The sequence below is a fragment of the Malus domestica genome, chromosome 16 (genome assembly GCF_042453785.1).
Source record: "Malus domestica chromosome 16, GDT2T_hap1".
Lineage (NCBI taxonomy): Eukaryota > Viridiplantae > Streptophyta > Magnoliopsida > Rosales > Rosaceae > Malus > Malus domestica.
Window position 1 is genome coordinate 12,175,090 of NC_091676.1, and position 21,417 is coordinate 12,196,506.

General features: G+C 36.1%; 3 protein-coding genes across 4 annotated transcripts; 1 reads left to right on the plus strand and 2 right to left on the minus strand.

Moving 5' to 3' along the window:
- The first annotated feature begins 920 nt into the window (after positions 1-920).
- LOC103403694 (protein DEHYDRATION-INDUCED 19 homolog 4) lies at positions 921-3,675 on the plus strand. Its single transcript, XM_070815056.1, has 5 exons — positions 921-1,327; positions 1,435-1,574; positions 2,322-2,399; positions 2,854-3,107; positions 3,375-3,675. Exons 1-5 carry the CDS (start codon positions 1,258-1,260, stop codon positions 3,478-3,480), a joined length of 648 nt encoding a protein of 215 aa, XP_070671157.1. The 5' UTR covers positions 921-1,257; the 3' UTR covers positions 3,481-3,675.
- Positions 3,676-5,640: 1,965 nt separating this feature from the next.
- LOC103431955 (uncharacterized) lies at positions 5,641-9,011 on the minus strand. Of its 2 annotated transcripts, XM_017331365.3 has the most exons (7): positions 8,639-9,011; positions 8,193-8,404; positions 8,054-8,107; positions 6,827-7,112; positions 6,643-6,728; positions 6,462-6,553; positions 5,641-6,357 (listed from the first exon to the last, which is right to left on the minus strand). In XM_017331365.3, exons 1-7 carry the CDS (start codon positions 8,888-8,890, stop codon positions 6,104-6,106), a joined length of 1,236 nt encoding a protein of 411 aa, XP_017186854.3. In that variant the 5' UTR covers positions 8,891-9,011; the 3' UTR covers positions 5,641-6,103. The 2 variants fall into 2 exon arrangements, with proteins under 2 accessions (XP_017186854.3, XP_008368350.3); XM_008370128.4 differs by lacking the exon at positions 8,054-8,107.
- Positions 9,012-11,899: 2,888 nt separating this feature from the next.
- LOC114822177 (major strawberry allergen Fra a 1-3) lies at positions 11,900-12,758 on the minus strand. The gene has a single exon (XM_029096394.2). It carries the CDS (start codon positions 12,669-12,671, stop codon positions 12,048-12,050), a length of 624 nt encoding a protein of 207 aa, XP_028952227.2. The 5' UTR covers positions 12,672-12,758; the 3' UTR covers positions 11,900-12,047.
- Between the last annotated feature and the right edge of the window lie 8,659 nt (positions 12,759-21,417).

Consider the following 21,417-nt stretch of genomic DNA (forward strand, 5'->3'; position numbering starts at 1 on the left):
CATTCGGATCAATTCTGAAAGTTTTGGTGTTGAATTTCAAGGGTGCAGGCAGCTGGAAAAATTGCACATGAAAATTTCCATCATTTAAAAACCAAGTTGATTAAGATTGTGGTGGTGAAGAATTGGCATGAGAGGGAAGGGGAAGGAAGGAGCAAACTTGAAAGCAGACTCCTCGTAAAACCCAGAGGAGTCGTGGAACCAAACTCCTCGTAGTCATAATTTAAGCAGCTTTTTTTTTTTTTTTTTTTTAAATTGATTTTAATTGAATAAAAGTTCTGATTAATTGAAATGACGTGGACAACTACATCATATGCCACCTAAGACCATCTCCAACCCTGGGCTAAAAGCCAAATTACCCCCCAAATTATCCCCCCAAACACTCTCCAACCCATGCTAAAATTTTAGGCTAAATGCCAAATGCTATTTCTGGGCCAAATACCCCCAGCTTTCCCCCCGGGCTAAATGCAAAATGTTTATCGGAATTTAAATTTTTTTAGATTAAAATGTTCATAAAATTAATTTACAATAATCTACATATTTATTTTTTTTTAAATTGATTTAAGAAAAAAATTTAGGCTAATTTCATTCTTTAATAATTCCGGGCTAAAATTTTAGGGTAGAAGGGTTGGAGCAGAAAAGATGTTTTTGGGCTAAAAAATTTGGCTTTTAGCCCAAGGGTTGGAGATGGTCTAAGATGCTATATAATTGAGGTACAATTACACAGTAAGAATAGTATTATTGTTTTTGAAGATGGTAATAAATTATCTTAAAAGAATGACTAAATACACATTATATTTGGAAAAATTATTAAAATTTTAATTAAATACTTGTAAATTTATTAGAAGAACTAAAATCTGTCCAATCTCAATTGAAGAAAACCCCAAAAGAGATAAAACCTATAAAGTCACCACACGTCATCCGTCCAATGAAATCCACATGCGTAGAAAAATCGCACGGCTCAGGTAGATAGTGGCATCCCCCGAAATTCACCGGAATGTACGAGGGCATTTCCGGCACGTGGGTACTATAAAGGGCGGTTTAACCCGCTCCGGAAGTTTGGTAGAGAGTTCCTGCTGCGTGCTCTCTCTCCTCACTCGCAATTTCTTGGTCGCTTCCTCACACTCTCACACCACACTCGCTTTATCTACCGTCTCCAATTTTTTTCTAGGGTTTCAAATTTCACAAATTCGGACCCCAAATTTCGATTGGAGCTCCGAATTCGCCGTCGCCGTGATTTGATTTTGCACTGCATAAGAAATGGACTCTGATAATTCGTGGAGCAGTCTCTTCTCGACCCCCTCGTCGAGGCGGTATCTGTCGCGATCCGGTGAGTTTGCCGAACTGTTCCTGGCAGTGTTCATTGTTTGTCGTTGATTTTCTTGATTTTTTTATGGGTTGGTTTTTGGGGGTGTTGATTGCGGTTGGTTGGTGCAGATCTGTTTTCGCACGAAGAAACTGACGGGGACGATGATTTAAAGGCCGAGTTTTTGTGTCCTTTTTGCGCCGAGGATTTTGATGTCCTTGGGCTTTGCTGCCACATCGATGAGGAGCATCCGCTGGAGGCTAAGAACGGGGTATTTTGTTCTATTTCACTTATTTTTTTGTTTAATTTGAAGTTTTACAGTGTAATTAATTAGTTTCTAGCTTAATTCGGAAAGTGGTTGTTCTAAATGTGTGGAAATACGAACTGTTGAGCTTTCCGTTGTTTTTCACTTATAAATTTTAATGATTGCGTTTTGTTGGTAGTCTAGTTTTCGTTTTGGCTTAGAAAGCAGCAGTTTTTTGTTGTGATTGTTTCACTAGTTTTGTAATTTACAAAGAGATTGAGTGAACTTCTGGGGAGAGAAATGTATCATTGTCGAGTCATGCAAAAGGATGCTAGCAGTTTACTTGGTTTTCTCTTGGGGTTTGGCTCTGCTTGTGCAAGGGCCTTGTTTGAGTAGGGTTGAGTTGCAAATTAGTGGGCTATCTTGGGGGGTCATTTTAGTGAGTTTGTCATGACTGCTTATGTGGTTCATGTAGTATATATGATGGTGACCGACAATGTTGCCTTTAATAGACCGACAATATTGTTATTCTTCTTTGCTAGTTTTGTGTGTTGGGTTGAAGGTCTTTATGATGGGTTTGAGCCAAGCTTGTAGTTATTTTCTTTTTTGATATACAGATATATAATCTTTCAGGTCTAATTGTTGTTTTAATTAATAGAATGGAAGTAATGTTCCTCTTGGATTGTTTATGATCTTGCCCATTGTTATCAATTGGGATGTCCTCCTCTCGTGGATTTTTATGGAACTAAATGTTCATTCCTTTCCATTTGGCAGGTCTGTCCAGTTTGTGCGAAAAGGGTGGGAGCAAACCTTGTGAGCCATATTACTACGCAACATGGGAGTTTGTTAAAGATATCCTTTTGTTTGGACTTCTGTGTTTGGTTTGGTTATGATTTACATGCATTCTCATTGTGCCATAAAAATTAGTTGGTTAATGCAAGGAGGATTTTTATCGTTTAGTAGTTGGTTAAAGCCATCTAAATAACGGCGTGACAGGAATCATAAAACCTTTATCCTTAAAATTTCCTCAATTTAAGCAAAAATAATGTTCAAGTATCTAAATCACTTTCACATATCTTAATGTGTCTGGCCAGCAAGCAGACTAGTTATTAAATGTGATCGATTGTCACCATGACCTTGTTCCTTTTGTTGACACTTCCTGTATTTCCATCAGTCACTCTAATCTGCTGCCATGGTATTTTTCTTGCATAAAAACTTTGATAACTCTTGCTTCCATGTTTATTTTGAGTTTGTCAATATTTTTAAGTCCTAAGTAAGGGTCATGTGCTCCTTGACTATACATTACGTTCAGCGCAAGAGGAAACTTCGCAGGGGATCTGGGTCAACATTTTCTATATTAAGGAAAGAACTGCGGGAAGGAAGTTTACAATCTCTTCTAGGAGGGTCTTCGTTCCTTTCCTCAAACACTGAAGCTGATCCTTTGTTGTCTTCTTTTATATATAACCCTCCCACGGTTGATGAGGATGTCAGTACACAGACCCATCCTTTAGTTGAACCATCTTTTGTGAAGGAGAGCACAAAGGAAGAGGTCTCGGAAAGGTATTGAACATCATCACCACTTTACAACTTTTATCTTTATCTTTTCTTTTTATGTTTTTGGTGCCTGAGTAATAAATGAGAGTCCTCTATCTTGTTTTTTGTTTCGGAATATAGAACAACAGATAAGTAGGGATAGTATTAAGGGATTGTGTTGAGGTCTGGATGTACAACAGATAAATCATGCGTGCTTATTTACGTGTTTCCGTTGTGTGCGGTGAATTTACTATGATCTCTTCAAGGTCTAACACTGATCTATGGTTGCAACAGAAGCGTTCAACAGCCACCCTTATCTCGCAAGGACCAAGAGGAGCAAGCGCGGAGGTGTGAGTTTGTTCAAGGACTGCTGATGTCGACTATTTTTGATGATTTATGAGTTAATAGTGTAGTGGGAGATGTGGAAATGATAAGTTAATAGGACCAGAGCACAGACCCAAGTAATACGAGAGGGAAGAACGTGGTGCTATTTATGTAACAAGCGGTAATAGTTAGATGATCAGAACAACATCTATCTATTTGTAATGTACTCAAACCTTTATGTGCATAATGAAAATATGGAATAATTTATCCACTTTCTGTGTTTGCTATCTTTCTGTATGTTTCTGATAACTTGCCCAAGGTTGTCAGGGAATTAATTTGCACTGATCCCAAGTCGGGATACAAAATCAAATGGAATAGTGACACTTTAGGTTAGATATGGCATAGGGGCACTTCAGGCTCGTTTGGTGTCTAAGAATAGATTCGAGTTGATAGCTTATAAATTGGTGTCTAAGAATGGATTTGAGTTGGAAAGTTCACTGAAGGTAGTGGGGAGGGGTGAGTGATTTTTCGTTTGGAAGGAGTTTGACATGAAATAAATTTTTCCTTCTGATCTTTTCATTTTAAGGATTAGAGCGAATAAGTTTTTTTAATGAGTAATTTATTTTTTATTTTCAATTGAGACAAGATTTTTTTCATTTCTTCATTGATCATGTTTTGAACGTAACGTATATTTCAATCGAATTCTAGTACCAAGGGACGCCTTGTGAAAGCGGTGCCTTGATGTCACAAGGGATAGTTTGCATATTTTTTCATACATGAATAAGGTTTCGTAGATTTTTTGCGTTGGGTGTGATGTCACAATGGATAGTTTGCACATTTTTTTCATACATGAATAAGATTTCGTAGATTTTTTGTGTTGGGTGTGAGGGGAGGGGGATGTGAGTGCAATGTGCAAATAGAGTAAACAAAATTGTGAAAATCATTACCCGAAGGTTTTTTTGTCAATTAATTTCTTTTGATTTATTTAATTCTCATAATATAAAAAAAAGAAAGATAAGTGCATGCGGAGCAAAAGAGAATGTAAAACGACCACTTGCTAGAAATTATTTGCTCGAAGTAAAATCTCATCGACATTCAAGTGAATTGTCAAAACTACGTTAGCGACGCAATATGTCATGTGAGGTTGCGATTAATTTCCTCCATTGGTTTATACAAGGATTTAACTTAAGTGGTAGTTGTGGGTTCGAAGCTTGAACTCAGTGTTTGTGGTACATAAAAGTACCATTATTCAAGCGTTTATGGTAGGTTGCCATATTTATTGTTTTGGAAGCATCAAGGCTCGGCGTTTGGCTATAAACATAAGTAAGCTTTTAGTCTATGATTCTATCAATACCAAACCAGATATAGCAAATTTGTCTTTCAGGTTGATTAAAGCTTTCAATTTTAGGATTGGCTACAAATATATATATGCATTTAATATAATCCCATCTAGTAATTATATGTAATTCTTTTGAATTATGTATATAATAAAATCTTCATTCGATGGTTGAACTGATGATTATATTGAATACACGTAAGTATTGTAATCAAATCTTTCAAATTTTCAAAAGAAAAAGAATAAATGTTGCGGTAAATTCAGCAGTCTGCACAACCTCAACGTAGACGCACTGTATACGTACTCGTGCCATGGAAGTACTACTATCGTGAGTCGTTGTTTTCACTAAATAACACATATTTGCATAAATTGCACACTAATAACATGCTTGAAATGGGAAGGGACAAGCTGGCTTTCCGAATCGGGCTTAGCCTTGATCAGATTTGGAGTGTAAGAAACTCACCAGGTATTCCATTGGAGTTAGAATGCTGGTCTATAACAAGTCCCTGGAATAACACTCCCATGTGCACCCATCAAGACCCTATACCTGTCCAGATGTAGGTCAGGCACAGGAGGAACTTACCGACGACTAGGATGTCACTGTGGCAACATTCCAAGAAAACCACGCATGATAATGCATGATTGGCTTGAAATGTTGCAACAGCATCGCAATTGCATCAAAGTCCTCCGCCGGCACATCCTAAAGTTCATTTGCCATCAGAAGAGTGAGCATGAGTGCAAGGACACACCCACCTTGTTCATCATATCTCACTGATAATTTACTGTAGGATCAGAATATACATTAAACAGAACATGTTTGCGTTGAACTTTACTGTTAGTTCATACACACGGTGTGATCAAACATACTAAACAAAAGGCACCTCTACATATACGGAGATATATAAACAATTATAAGTTAATATATTTTCATCGTCATCAACTAAACAGTAACAGAAGATTGTCAAACAGCTACTGACATATGTTCCTTCCACCTAAACTGCCAAACTGCGATACAGCAAATAGACTAAGAAGAGTCGTAATCATAATGCCTGATGCAATACATGACGCCCATTCTGAAGCACACTCCCCAAATTAAAAGGCCTTTATTAACGATAATGTCATCACTATTCTTCTTTCAGCCTATCCAAAGCCCTCACAGAGCCAAAATCACTCTTAATTCTGCTTTGATGATAATATAAGATATCAAGGGCCAAGTCTATGTAATATAACGACAGGAGTGTGAACTGATATCCAACCAATAACATGAAAAACTGGCCAGTGAATAGAGTTTTTGTCATCAGTACGTTTTATCCCTTTTACACTGGGATGATAACTGCGAGCTGATCATAGATAAATTCCCTTCTCACCTCTTTGGAATGCTGTGCGACACAAAGAAATTGAAATCAGGATGATTAACTTGCAATCGCCTGAGCCAGTTGTCAGCTGCTCGCAATAGAGAATCAGCCTTCTGGCATTTGTAAACTCCATTAGGATTCCAAAAGGAAACGTTGAACTTGTACGAAGCAAGCCCAAAGATTGGCAATGATAGTTTGAAATCGGCATTTTGGTTGTCTCTAGCTCGTGCACCACCACACTGAAGTTCATCAGCGCTTGCACCTGCTCCCAACAACATGATATATTATAACGTGATTTGCAAAACAAGCAAGTGCATGAATGTACACAAATATATAATACATATGTACATAGAGATAGAGATGTACCCTTTGTGGGAGTCGATAGGGAATGAAAGGTCAAGAAGCATGCATCTAGGCTCTGCAATGTTGGACCTGTAGGTATCCTATATATCGGATACCTTTAACAAGAATATACACAGAAACAATTTTAGATTTATGATAACATATGCATCAATCCTGTGTTTACGAGGAGTAAAATAAAGCATACCAGGCTACAGAAAGCCAACTAGAAGGTGATAAATCACAGCTCCTGTATGTCCTCAGCTCTGGAAATTGAGATGCAAGAACTGAAATCTGTTGGAAGGTAGCAATGAGTGCATGTTACCATCAAACTTATAAATGAAAATGGAAAACTCAACGTATTAAGTGTTCTGAGATGATGCGTGACTTGCCTTATCAGCCAAAGGTTCACGACCAAATGGTTGATCATGCTCCATATAATGAAATATAAGCTGACTAGGGTTGCAAGCCTCACCACTTTCATCACTTGAGGAACCATTTAAGGGTTTATTTCTCGGGAAGGTTTTATTCCAACCATGGCCATTTACATCTGCAGCATTCTGCCAACTTAAAGCACTATAAGGAACATTGTTAAATCCTCTTTCTGTTCCATAATCACTGCTGCCGTTGCTACTTGTCTCCCTCGATGACTCTGCATCACTCTCATCACCAGGCCTCCTGTAACAACATGCACACATGTGGAAAATTATGTGACAAGAACACTTACTAGGCCAACAGATTGATTTCATCTGAGTGAACATTGATTTTGTGTACCTCTAAGCGCAATTTAACTCACAACTAACTAAAATTGATTTTGTGTTTCACTAAAGGAAAAGTACATTTAAAACTAGCTATTAGTGTGCACGGAGGCTCTGCACAATTTATCTCACAAATGATAAAGATAGGTAATTCTTTGGCTCCAGTACTAGCATGTTGCACTAAAGAAAGGGAAAATACAGTTCAAACTAGCCATTAGCATGTAATTCTGTGCAATGTTTTGCCAATTCAAGTTGAGATTAAGCCATAAACCATCAGACGTCTCACCTCAACACCAAGTAACACCATATCCAAGTACGCTACCATGAATTATATCAAAGATCTTGTCACCCATTGTTTATAAGATGTCTCACTGCTGTCTCAAACAACAGCACTCCACTACCATATTTTGTCTTTCACAACCTATCATCACAATATATCTTTCCCACTGTCTACTACCACAGCCATTTTCTGAACATAGATTGATAAGACGACATTTCCTATCCTCGTATACTCTAAGCCATAACTATAAAAAGGTCGTACCCAGTGCACAAGGCTCCCGCTTTACGCAGGGTCTGGGAGAGGTGAATGTCGGCTAGCCTTACCCCCATTTATGAAGAGGCTGCTCCCAAGTCTCGAACCCGAGACCTACCGCTCATGGGCGAAGGCACTTGCCATCGCACTAAGTGCGACCTCTAAGCCATAACTATAAGTAGATAAAAATTGTAACCCAATCAACCAAGTTGTATCTGCAATAGTGGATGAGATTACTTAACCATCATACATTTACAGATCTGTCTTATTATCAGGTAACTAATGATTACAAATAAATTGATCACATCAAAATGAACAGCAGAATCTACCTCACTAAATTCAAATTTTGCTCCGACAGTTTCCCCACGTAATGACATTCATGTCTAACCCATAAGTCAGAAATGAGCAGCAACATTAAAAGATAATTTGAATTGATTGAAAGTGTCAATACTTTGATATATTGCTCACCTTGTTCTCGTTGATGGCTTTGATGGGTCTACATAGAGCTGAATAGCGGACAAGTAAGGAACATAGTACTGGATAACAGAGTCACTCCCATTCAACAAAAGAGGAACACCCGCACCGTAAGCGCTCCACTCCTTGAAGGATTCCCATAAATCTCCAAGCACAAAGTATGGATGTAATTCTGACTCACGAGTCCTCCATCCCTTCACACTTGTCTATCCATCACCAAATGGAAACACATAAGAACCACTTCTACACAATTACACAATTACAAAAACAACGCACCGGAACCCAAAACAAGAAATTTTAAAGTTGAAAACTTCCATCCAAGTTTAAAAGATAACAAAATTTAAAATTATCAGCGATAGCATATGCCCAAAACTTCAAAATTTCAATCTCTCATAAAGTTTTCAAATCCAAAAGAAATTTTTAAGATTGATTTGCAATACCTTCGGAAAATACTGGGCCACAACCACAGGTGCGGTGTACTCCAAAAACCGATCCAAATTCGTAGCATCGCTCACCACTTCCCGACCCGAACCAGAACTGTATGAAGTCGCACAGTCGTCTGAATCCACCGACTGCCTCTGATGCTTCTCTTCCTGTAGCTTTTGTCGCTGCTGCTGCTGCCGTTGTCGTACAGCTGGTGGGTTGTAGAACCGATTCTCTCCCCGAATCCGAGCAATCGAAACGCCTGACATTGGAGAAAACCGGATTCAGTAGACAAGGTGGAACTGTTTCGAGAGCAGACGGAAAGCTGAAGGGATTTTGTTTTTGGGAAACCGAAGGAAAACGAAGAGTCGAGAACAGCTTCTGCGTGTTCTTGTGGGGTTCGTTCTAGAAGAACTCTGTATATACGATGTCTGTGAAATTACTACACTGTCCTTTCCTCTTTGAAATTGACGTGCCTGCCCCGGTCCAAGTGTAAACTCAAACGAACTGACTTGTGCGAATCTACCCTGGGATGCGTTTGTAAGGGCACATGGGTGGGCATGACCAGTCCAATTTATGTGGGCCTTGAACCGGCCCATTGACGGACGATTGCTCCTTGATTTTATAAACGCATTTTAGCTAAAATAGTCCGTGAGATTGATATAACTCCTTACTTTGGTGTTTGAAATTTGAAATCGATACAAGTAGTCCTTGATTTTGTACATCGTTCAATCATTTTGGTTCTTCATAAAATGATAAAAATACTCTCAATTTAATAAACAATGAGACAAAATGATTTACTGAAGATTTTCATAGAATGACTACAACGATTGACGGTGGACAAGCTCAGGGATCATTTATATTGGTTTGACGTCTCAGAAATCAAAATGAAGAATTATGTCAATCTCAAAAACCACAAATTGAGCTTTAGTGATCGCAAGCTTGAGTTACTTGTCAATGAGCATCAGTTTGAGGTTTCCAAAATTCTTTACACTCATGAGTGTATTTATGGTGTGAATTACTAAGTGGTTTACAAGAAAAACGAAATGGGATTCTCCAATTGCATGTTAGATGAGACTGATTTGTGTTATGATCCTTAGGTTAACGATATGGGCCTCGCCGTGTAGTGGTCAGGTCATCTAGTTGGAAAGTGTGATGCTTTAAAATCATCGTTTTGTCTTGTGTGAGAAATAGGAATCACTTGTGAATTGTAGATATGATGCTATAAAATAGTCGTTTCATTTTGTGTGAGAGATAGGAATCACTTTTGGAATTGTAGCCTTTGTCTTATAGCAGTTGGTTCAACTCATTTAGTTAGCTCTGGTCAATAACATTACGTTTGAATAAAGGAAATAAATTTGAAGTTTCGACTAAATTTAGAATTTATATATATTAACATGCATAAATTCTCTTATTTGAATTTACATACATAGAAATTTAGATTTTTCACACGAAGAAGAAATTTTTTAAATCTTAGACCTTCAATTCTCAAGTTTAAATTTCACGTAAATGGTTGAAAATTTCAAATTTTAATAGTACATAAAAACAAAAAATATAAACTTAACCAAAAGCGGCCACCACCACCACCACCACATGTCACTACCACATACCAATGTCACTGTTCTTGCCGTCACCACCACCTATTATCATCATCACTATTGTTGCCACCACCACCCACCATCATCATACCAGCGTACGTCACCACCACAGCCACCACTGCACAACATCACTACTGCTACCACTATTGCCACCACGTCGTTGCCATTACTGCTAACACATTTACTAATAACTTTATCTCATTTATCTATTAATGACTTTATATACTCATTAAATTCTGTATTTAAATTTTATTGTTCTTTTATTGACGGAACAAAAAAAATTCACAAATTCTAGAAATTAAATTAAATTATTTCAAATTATGTAACTGGAAAATTTCTTTGTATCTTAAATTTATCATCCAAATATAATATAAGCTGATTATATCCTTTACTATTATCTTTGAAGTGGTAACCGGCGTATGCTTTGTGGCCGGCTAATATGAAGTAGTAGGTCCAATGATATATGATATTTGTCACATTATCAATTTAAAGACTTTAACAATATTAATTAGTGGCCGGCTAATATGAAGTACTAGGCCAAATGAAATGATATTTGACTGCTTGATTGTGGTCATGAGCACGGTGAAATTCTTCATAGCTTATTTGGATAAAAAAAAAAATTAACTGTGGTTTGCCACCAGTTGTCTCATTTTAAAAAATAAAAAAATGAAATGATAATTGTCACATTTTTAATTAGTGGCCGGCTAATATGAAGGAGTAGGTAGATTGGCATACTTGTCACGTTATCAAATATAATATAATATTACAATCATTTACTAATTGACGTGTTATATTGGTAACTCATATACAACTAGAAAATGTAATGCTTTTAAATTGATCGGGTATCATAGAGTAGATGTATAATTATTTTATTATATGAATTACTTTAAAAAAAATATTACTATTAAAAATAAAGGAAGCGTTCAAAATTATTACATAATGTAAAAGGGAGAAGTTTTGAATAGGGATGCATGGGTGACAATATGAGTTATTATTTATTTATTTTTAAATTTACTATTATGGGCATGCACATCGTTCAAAACTATTACAATAATTTAAAGAAGATAAAATTTTAAATTCGAGACGCATGGTGAAAATCAACAGCCTATCCACTCAGATATTATACAAGTTTATTAAAATATTTAGGTGATTGATATTTGCTCTTAAAAAAATAATAGGTGATTAATATGAATTACATATATAAGTTGGGTCACATATAGTTATAAAATGAAGCTCTAAGTTCATTACCAAGGTGCATAAAAAGAAGGGGCTTTTAGATCAAAGTCGAAAAACATGGATGATTTTTATAAGTGAGTTTAGTTATCTAATTACATGTTTTTATTTCTTTTATACTCCTTGTATTAAAAACATGGATGATTTTTATGAGTGAGTCCTGTTAACCTGTGATATAGGTTGATTATAAAAATAAAAAATTAAATCTATAAATGGGGTTCAAAGCAAGAGGAAGAACAAGAAATAACAAAAAACTAAATAAAAAGAAATAATCAGAGAGATAATTAGGAATAAATTTGATTTTTATAATAAATCTTATCATTGAATAGATAATTATTGATAATTAAATAATTAAATTTAAGGAATTGGACTTATTTTAATAAATTGCACCATTGACTAAAAAAATTGTCTTATATCAAGTTTCCCCTAAAAAGGAACATGCAAATATATCATCAAACCCCCATGATTTTATTTTTATTCATTTGTAAATGTAAGGAAATACAAGGGAACGAAAACCACACAATTCACTGATGCCTAAGAGGACACAAAGTTGTGATCAACACTTCAGAAAATCATTGAAAAGGCAGAAGAGAATTTAGTTGTAGGCATCCTGGTGCTCCAAGAGGTAGTTCTCAACCAACTTCAAGAGGTGGGAAGACTTCTCTTTGCTAGCCTTGAGATGCTCTTCATTAATTTCAACATCACCCTTAGTGTGATAGTGGCATGTGCGCTTGATGATGGAACCGCTGCCAGAAGCCACCAACGTAGTCTCATAAGAGATCTTCTCAATTGTCTCTGAGATAGCATCTCCCTCAATCATACTGTACTTGTACACAAAGTTGTCCTTGTCAATCACATCAATTCTTTTTTTCACGTAGCCATTTGTGCTACCTTCACCGAAGATGATCTTCTGAACAGTTCCAACTCCACCATCTCCTTCAAGGATCTCAATGCTCTTCACTGCCTGTGGTGCAAGCTTGGCGATGAGTTCATCACCATCAAGAGCAGTCGCATTGAACAACCTAGCAGGGGGGATGACGGAGGTGGTCTCGGATTCGTATGTGAAAACACCCATGATTTTATAAAGTGTTTGGAAAATAGAAAAAAAAAAAATTGATGAGAAGGAAGATGTAATGGGAGATTTTGAGATGTGAAGAAGTGAAGGAGGAGGTATGTATTTATAGAGTGAGGCTGAGGATTGATGAAAAGGTGTACTCATCAACGTGGGAGCATTAATTTTTCTACATATAATTTTGTATTTCTGGAGAGGGGAGGGACCATCTGGATCTGGATATCGATTAAGAAAATGCCCCGCTTACCACATGGTCGACGAACCTCAATTATTTATCATAACTGTTTGTTCCATGACCAATCAATGTTGACTGAGCATTTGACTGAGCATTTCCACCCTAAAATGCCCTCAGGCTATAGACAACTCAATTATTTGAGATAAACAGTAATTATCTAAGTGTATTTTTACTTTTAAAATGAATAGCTCAGACTATTGGTATTAAAATATTTTTTATAAAATAATTAAAGATAACTTTATTTTTAATTACGGATAAAATAAAAGATTGGTTGAAAGTATTTAAAAATATTGAAATGTTGTAAAGTGAACGAACATGATTAGATATTTATATAATTTTTATTTTTATTTTGATTAATTAATTTTTTTTATAATTTTTAATAATTTAAATTGTGGCTGACGTCACGATGACATTAACCTTGGGTAACATAGGCCAGGCGTTAGGCTATTGAATTATCGCCTGATTGAAGAATTGGGCTCCCTTGGAGCCCATGCCCTAGACTGGGCTGAAGGGTTTTTGAGGGAGAATGAATGATGCATTAGATTGCCCACTCCTAACGGATTTGATCGCTCTGGAGCTGTCCCTAAAAGGTAGAGGTGAGAATATACCTATAACGTTTAAAGCAACTCCAGCGGAGGAGGTTGCTCGGGGGCCAGGCTTTCAAACAGGAGCAAATTGTTGGGGGGATAGGCTCCAGCGTTAGGAAGCTCGAGTGACAGGCGAGGCCCGAGAAGCAGGCCCGGCGTGGATTGCCAGCCCGAGAGCCCGAGGGCTGCGTCAAGCGCGTGTGCTTCACGCGCACGTCTTCCAACAAAAAAACAGCCCTGGGGCCCGCGACGCCTGTTTTGAAAAGTTACCGTTGGGGAAGCCACGTGGCTTCCCCATGTCTTTTCGATTGCAATGGCCTTATTTTATGGACCGTTGGATTTCCAACGATAAAAAACATTTAAAAATTTTCATTTAATTTCATCTGTTTGATCTAAGATCAACGGTCCACGTTATTAGGCTTTGTAAATTAAAAAAAAAAGGAATAAACAGTTAAAAATTCTGAAATGGTAGAGATTAATTAGGTGAATAAAAATTTAAAAAAATGTAAAAAATTCTTTAAAATCCGAAAAAAAAAATTATGAAAAATTATAAAAAAATTTGATTTTACTTTTCTATAAATACTTTCTCATTATCTTCTACCTTACACCACAATTTCATATTTTCTCAAATACTTTCAACCACATTCCTATATTTCTCTCAAAGTTTGAATCCAATTTTTTTTTCCAACAAAATGACTACTCAAGCAGGTACGAATTGGACACTTTTTGAAGATGTTGCGTTGTATACCAGCTGGGTTCAAGTTACTCATGATTCGCTTACGGGTAATGAGATGCAGTTGCGAGAAATGTGGAGTCTTATTCATACCAATTATCTTGAGAAAATGGGTGGGCAAAGAACTAAAGAATCGATGTCCAGTCGTTGGAAATTACTTAGCCAAGTGTTTAGTACGTGGAGAGACACCTTGGCACCAGCTAGTGGTAATATTCGAAGTGGGGAAAATTTAGCGGATCAGATAACAATATATTATTTATTTGTTTGTATTATTTAATTGTTAGCTACTTTCATTATAATTATTTGTTAGCTACTTTCATTATAATTATTTGTTTGTATTATTTATTTGTTACCTACTTTCATTATAATTATTTGTTTGTATTATTTATTTGTTACCTATTCTCATTATAATTATTTATCCTCCCGCATTGTGTAGGAACTTCAAGCACAAGCTTGGTATGGTGCCAAAAGCAAAAGCAAAAGCAAAACATTCACCTGGTTTGAATGTTGGAATATTATCAAAGATTGTCCTAAATTCAAAATTGTGTCTGTCGGTCCAGAAGTTTTCATGAACAACGTCCATCTACACTCTACACCCGATCATGCCTCGCATGATTGTGATGAAGATGATGCAGAAGAAGTGCTTGAAACGCCCCCGATTGAACAAGCGTCGAGGTCGACCCGTTTTCCAATTAGGCCTCAAGGTAAGAAGGCTTCAAAAAGAAAATGTAATGCTTCCAAGAAAGATTATGCAAGGTATATGGAAAACGGGTCATTTGGTGAAGCAGGGGCCAGGGAAAGAGACAGGGAGTGTAAGGAGTGTGGTTGCATATGAGCGTTTGCGGTAGAGAGATTTTGGGTCTTCCATTTGGCCATCTAATTGTTGTAATCAGATCAAACTGTTATTGGTCTGTAGTTTTTGGGACTCTGGGTTTTTTCGCATGAGGGAGATGGTATTGATTGATGAATTAGTTGTGTATTTTTCTGTTTTGATTTTTCTTTGTTCTTCGTCCCCTCTCCAACGCCACCACCAACATCACTTTCACTAAATCAAGGTGGATATATTTAGATACATATTAAGATGCAACAATTGTACTAATAATTTCGTTAATAAACTAAACCTTTTGATACAGATGTCGGTGATCTCTACCATCTCCTTTTACATTTGGTTAATAAATCTAACATTTGATACAATGTGTTTATCAAAAAATTAGCATAGCCTTTTGTAATCATAGCTTCATTGTTTTCACACTGATTTGGGAATACATATGTGATTCCAGAACCTTAGATTCAGCTCTCCACCTATGTTCTTAATATGTTTTGACTTGGATGGTTTTATTTAGTGATGATATGCGAATTGAAAGTGAAAAATGGTCAAAGTTGGGGGTTGAACTGGTTTTTTGGATTTGTGGTCAGTTATAGTGTTGTTGAGACTTTGGAAAGGAATCTGAATTTTGGATTTTCAATTACAGAATGGCTTTCAAACATGAAATTGAGTAACCCCTGAATTTTGGGCACTTTTGCAAAAGCAGGCCAATTTCAGATATTTGAATTGCAGGTTGCATAATCTTTCTAATATTCGAAGCACTATTTGATATTTGAATTGATACTTGAACTGAATAAACATCAGATAGGCCAATCAATTTAAATATCAGATATAATTTTTGTATTATGTTTCTCAATATCATATTTTAATCATCGTTTTGGGGTTTTTATTTGGCATTTCATTCAAGTATTCTTTGCTTCAAATTAGAAAACAAACTCAAGCCCTCAAAAACAAATGCTTAATTCTTATGCATTCTATGTTGCTACCGAGGTTTACAATTTTTTTATTTTTTTGGTTTTTATTTTTCCTCCTCAGTTATTATTTTCCAATATTGTATTGTCTGTTTGGGAATGCCTCTGTTTTTTTACTTGCTGAGAATGCCTCTGTCAAAATTTTAATGGCCCTTCTTTGTTTCGTCCCTATCATTTTCCTCATTTTCTATGTCCAATTATAAAGCATCTTTTGATTTTTATTGATATAAAGACCTTTTCTTTCTCCAATTATGCCTCTGTCAACTCTTTTTAATTTAAATGCACTAATTTAGTACTCGCATATATCTGATTGAGTAGATGAAAAAGAGAGGGAAACATGAATTATATATGCACCTTCACTTCATTTTCTTATACGTCCTATTGTTACGAGATAAATTTAACACACATCCATACTAACAGCTCCCGTTTTCAAAATTTGTAGAAACCAGCTGTGAACCGTTGCAGGGAAAATTCAGAAACGAAAACACCTCTACATACTGAAGATTATGTCTAACTTTAGCATACTTGAAGCCGGTACGCTATGCCATCAGCTACCTCTAATTTTGTAAACTGTTAATTCTATATTAAAATTTGAAATTATGAATCCTTATTATTGAAATGCCAATGATCTGAAGCTCATGACTGAATTATTACAGTTCTGTAAGATTTATTGAATACTTTTTTCTAACTATCTTTCGCTGCAGAATCACCGCCACCAACAGCTCTAGCCGTGCAGTTCGTCATCGTCCAGTATTCGTTCAAAATTCCACTATCATTCTTTGCTCTCTCCGACTCAGTGCATCTCTATTCTTCTAGGTACACCCATATCTATATCCCAACCGACTGTTTATATGTATCTATTTGTTAGAGAAGGCTTTTGCCTTTTGGGTTCAATTTTATCTACTTTTTTTTAATTCAACAATGGAGCTTGCATTATCGCACGAGAAATTGGCAAATGAAAGCTGCTCCACTTGCACAGTGTAAAACATTCATTGTTATTGTATGATGTCTTCTTAATATAAGATATGTATCGCTCAAGGATTATAAATTTAATAATTAAAGAACAAAAAAGGAATAAAAGTTCCTGAATTTAAAGCATGCGTCACAATGAATCATGAACCCCCTTTGGTGGTGGGGTATTGTAGAGGGATATGGTACACACGAGTACAATTGGAATAAAATTATAAACATTGTTGTAATTAAGCGGAATTAGAGTTGTAAACTCGCGGCATCGCTCATGCTTTTTTGCTGGTGCATACTATTTGAAAGGTACGTACTAACTAATTAAACTCTGTAAAATTTATTGGAAAAGCTAACAACTTGGTTCAGTTCTATGTTAGAGTGTTTTTATATGGTTTGTGTTAGGGTTTTCTAGAATAGGATAAGAATTATATTTGTCTTTTCATTTGTATACTAAATTTCCTATTGCATTGTTCGTTATGTAATGCATGCGACTATTGTTGAAGAGCTAATCTTGCCCCATCATTTTCCACTATTGAGAAAACCATACATCAACAACAAATTACATGCATGTGAAAGCTTACAATGCTGCAATTACTTTAATGTTGAAGGTAAAAGAATGATCACTTAGGCCTCATTTGATATAGGAGATTGAATTTGAATAGGTAAAAAACTATTGTCAAGATATGTTGAAGAAAGAAATGAAAAATTTGTGACAATCATGGAGTAAGAGATGAATTACTTAAGAAGAAAACTTATCTATTCCAATCCTCCTTAAAATCGTAGGATTACAAAAAAGAGAAATTTCTTTGGGTAAATTACATTTTACCACCTCAACTTTGGGTCTCATATAAATCTCATGCCTTATCTTTTAAACATTGCAATATTATACATCAACTTATCGTTGCAATGTCAAACCTCCATCAACTTTTTTGTCAAATTTTCTGTTAAATGCTGACATGGTAGACGGATGACCCACTCCCTAACCCAACCGGATTAAAAAACTAATTAAATATTAATAAAATAAGATTTTTTTAAAAAAGAATTAATGAAAAGAAAAATAAAACTCTCTTCTTAGCCACCACCATGAACTCGAGTCGAGCTCTCCGACCTCGTGCATTGGAAGCTCGCCCATGCAAATGGCTACCATTGTTGCCGCTGTTTGAAAACTTTGAATCGGTGAACCCAAGGCTGCATCTCTTGAAACCTCCTCTTCTCGATCCGATCATAGCCTCCGACCCATTGCTCCTAATTGATTGGAGCTCACAGGCCTCACTACTAAACGACTGCCATTCCCGATCTAGTCACCGCCTCCAAAAAGCCAGTAGCGTCGACTACAGATTGCAACGATGCTGTTTTGAAGCTTGTTGGGGTAGTGATCAATAATGGTGAAATTTGATAAATTAGGGATTTCAGCTTGTTGGGGTTTCTGAATTTTTTTTGTAAAGATGTGAAATTGGTGTTGCTTTTGCTTTGTTTGATGGATTTGGATAAACAAAGTAGATTGCCTGCATATTTTGATAAATTGTTTCGTATGGGATTTTTGTTTTTGTTGCTTCCTTATGTTTAAGTTGAGGAGGAGGAGGACTATGACGACGTCGTTGGATAGTAGTGGTGGTGGTTGCTACTGGGGGTTTGAGGAGGAAGATGGCGGCGGCAGGATGCGGGTGAACTGGAGAAGAAGGGTGAGGGTGATGGTTTGTAGGGGTGGGTTCCATATTTTTTTTTATAAAAATATTTAAATGATTTTATTTTTAATATTTAATTAATTTTTTAATCTAGTTAGACTAGGAAGTGGGCCCGCCTCAAGCTACGTTAGCATTTAACAGAGAAATTTAAAGAAAAACTGACGGAGGTCTAACATTGCAACAAATTCGAAAGATGAGGTATGACATTGTAATTTTAAAAGCATGAGGTATGAGATTGTAGTTAGGGGTGGGCATAAAAACTGCCAAACTGCAAAACCGCATCGAACCGTATGAAAAAAAAATCGAAAAAAACCGTGTTGATCGGAAAAGTCAATTTTGAGCCAAAAATCGAACCGGACCGTTCAAACCGGTTTTGGTTCCGATTTCGAATGATCATAAACCGGCCATAACCGAACCGAATCGTTTTATTAATAATAAATAATTTAATTATATATATATATACACACATGTCATGGTATGATTGGTGAAAAATTTGTTTCACCAAATTGCAAAGCATTGGATTTTATCCCAATTAGGGTTCATTCGCACTAAGTCGCTGACCTCACGGCCTCACACACTCACACTCCATTTCTTGATTCCCCCATCCCATTTCACACAGAGAGCCGACCGGCGACCACCCACCCACTCACGACCTCAGACCTCTCATCCAAAATATCAGCGATTCAGCCCACAACCTCAACTGCAACGGCCCTCATCATCCCTCCTCGCGACAGCTTAGACATTTCGTCCTCCATCGATCCGTCCTCCGTGACAGCTTAGACAGTTCCTTGGTATTTTCTCTATCTATTCTCATATTTGAGATTAGGAATATGGTTGAGTTCCATTGGAAGTGTGAAGCTGATCAAACTTCCATTGCTATATGATCTAAAAGCATTGTTAAAATCTTTTGACATAGATAAAAGGAAGTATGCAGTTTAAGCTAATTCAATGGTACAAGAGTCTGATATAAGGAAGTGTGGGCATGGTTTATGTTGTTGGGAACCACTTAATGTTTACAAATTTTGGTCTTAGAAATTTTAATATTTTTAATTAGAAAATTTTGGTCTTTTTCCTTATTCTCAGACTGGGATTCAGCATCATAATACATGACAATACTTTATGTGGCTTTTCTCCTTTTCTTTTGTAGTAGTTTTTGTGTTTTTTGTTTTTGCAAATCTTTAATTAAGGTTGTGTAGGCTAGATTACTAGCATTTTAATTTTTAACTGGATGATTGTTGAAGCCTACAAATAAGGTTATGCTTGTTGAATTGCTTAGATTAGTCTGTACAGTATACTGCTTGGTGACTGTAGCTTAATACTTGCATGATCTATATTATTGAAATGTCTTGTTTAAATTCAAGGCTATGAAAATGTCATAATTTTCACTTTATAAGTGGTTACAAATAGGTGTTATCTCTCTTTTCCATGGTTTTTCTAGTGAAATAAAATGAGTATTGGAGAATGATTTTTGGTTTTTATTTGGTTTAATTTGATTTGTTGACTGACTGACCAATATAGTGGGTCAAGAATCAAGATTGTTTATACGGCAAATGAAAAAAGCAAAAAATTTTGGTATTGGACAAGCATTTTGATACCACAGAGGTAATGTGTCTATCGACTTTTGTTGCATTGTCCAATCAATTATGTGCCAAGAGACTCATGACAACTGACACATATGACAAGTTTGCTGATCAATGTATATTTCTTTTAGTTATCTTTTTTGTTGACTCGGTGCTACTACCAAGGACATTTACATTAGAAAAGATGTCTTGGATGCAACTTTATATAATCATTTTTAGAAGATATATTTGAATGCATAATGATTTGGTGTTCAAATAATTTAGTATTCAAAACCGTAAACCGGCAAGAACCGAATCGAAACCGGTGTAGACCGAACCGTAAGGTTCTAGTAATAAATTTAAGTGGAATCGCATCAAACCGAACTGTTGATATTTTCCGGTTCCGGTTTCGATTTAAGGGTGGAATTGCACTGAACCGCATCATGCCCACTCCTAATTGTAGTTCGACCCATAGTTGAGGTAATTTTGTGTAATTTACCCGATTTCTTTCATCTAACCCTATTCTATTCTTGTCAAAATGAAAAATTATTGGAAAATTACATTTTACCACTGCAACTTTAGGTTATATAACAAATGCATGTTCATCTTTTGCACATTTCAATGTCATACATAAACTCACAAATCCGTTGCAAAGTTATACATCTATTAGAGAATTTGTTAAGTAATGATGTTGTAACAATGGATTCCATATTTATGGATTGACGTAGTTGCTAATTTGTTCCATTCCAACTGATAAAAATTATTTAATTTCTTTTTATTAAAAAAAAAACGAATGCGTCCCTAGATATTGAGAGATTTTTCAGTGTGACCAGTACACGAGGTGATACACTATGTGTCACAATACAAATGATGGAATTTGTGTGTTAAAAATTTAATAACTTAAAAAATAAAATTTCTCACCATTTATATAAAAACACGTAATATACCACCGTGTTCCTTTTATATTGAAATGTTTTTTCCTAGATATCACCATTTTTGTTGTTTGTTTTATTTTTTCTGGTTTAATCCCTTCACCCACCCCACCTAACCTCCGCCCACTGCAACCGTTGTCCTCGTTGCCGGAAAAGTCTCCTCTCTAGGGATGGGCAAATACTCATTGGTTATGGGTAACCGCGGTTACCCGCCCATTTAAATTAAACGGTTACGGTTATAGGTAACCGTTTAGATAAATAAATGGTTATGGGTATAACCGTTTACCCACGAAATTTAAATGGGCGGTTATGGGTATTAACTACGGTTATAAACGGGTAACCGTTTACCCATTTATTTTATATATGTAAAACTAACACAAACCATGTTCTCGATCCAATAAT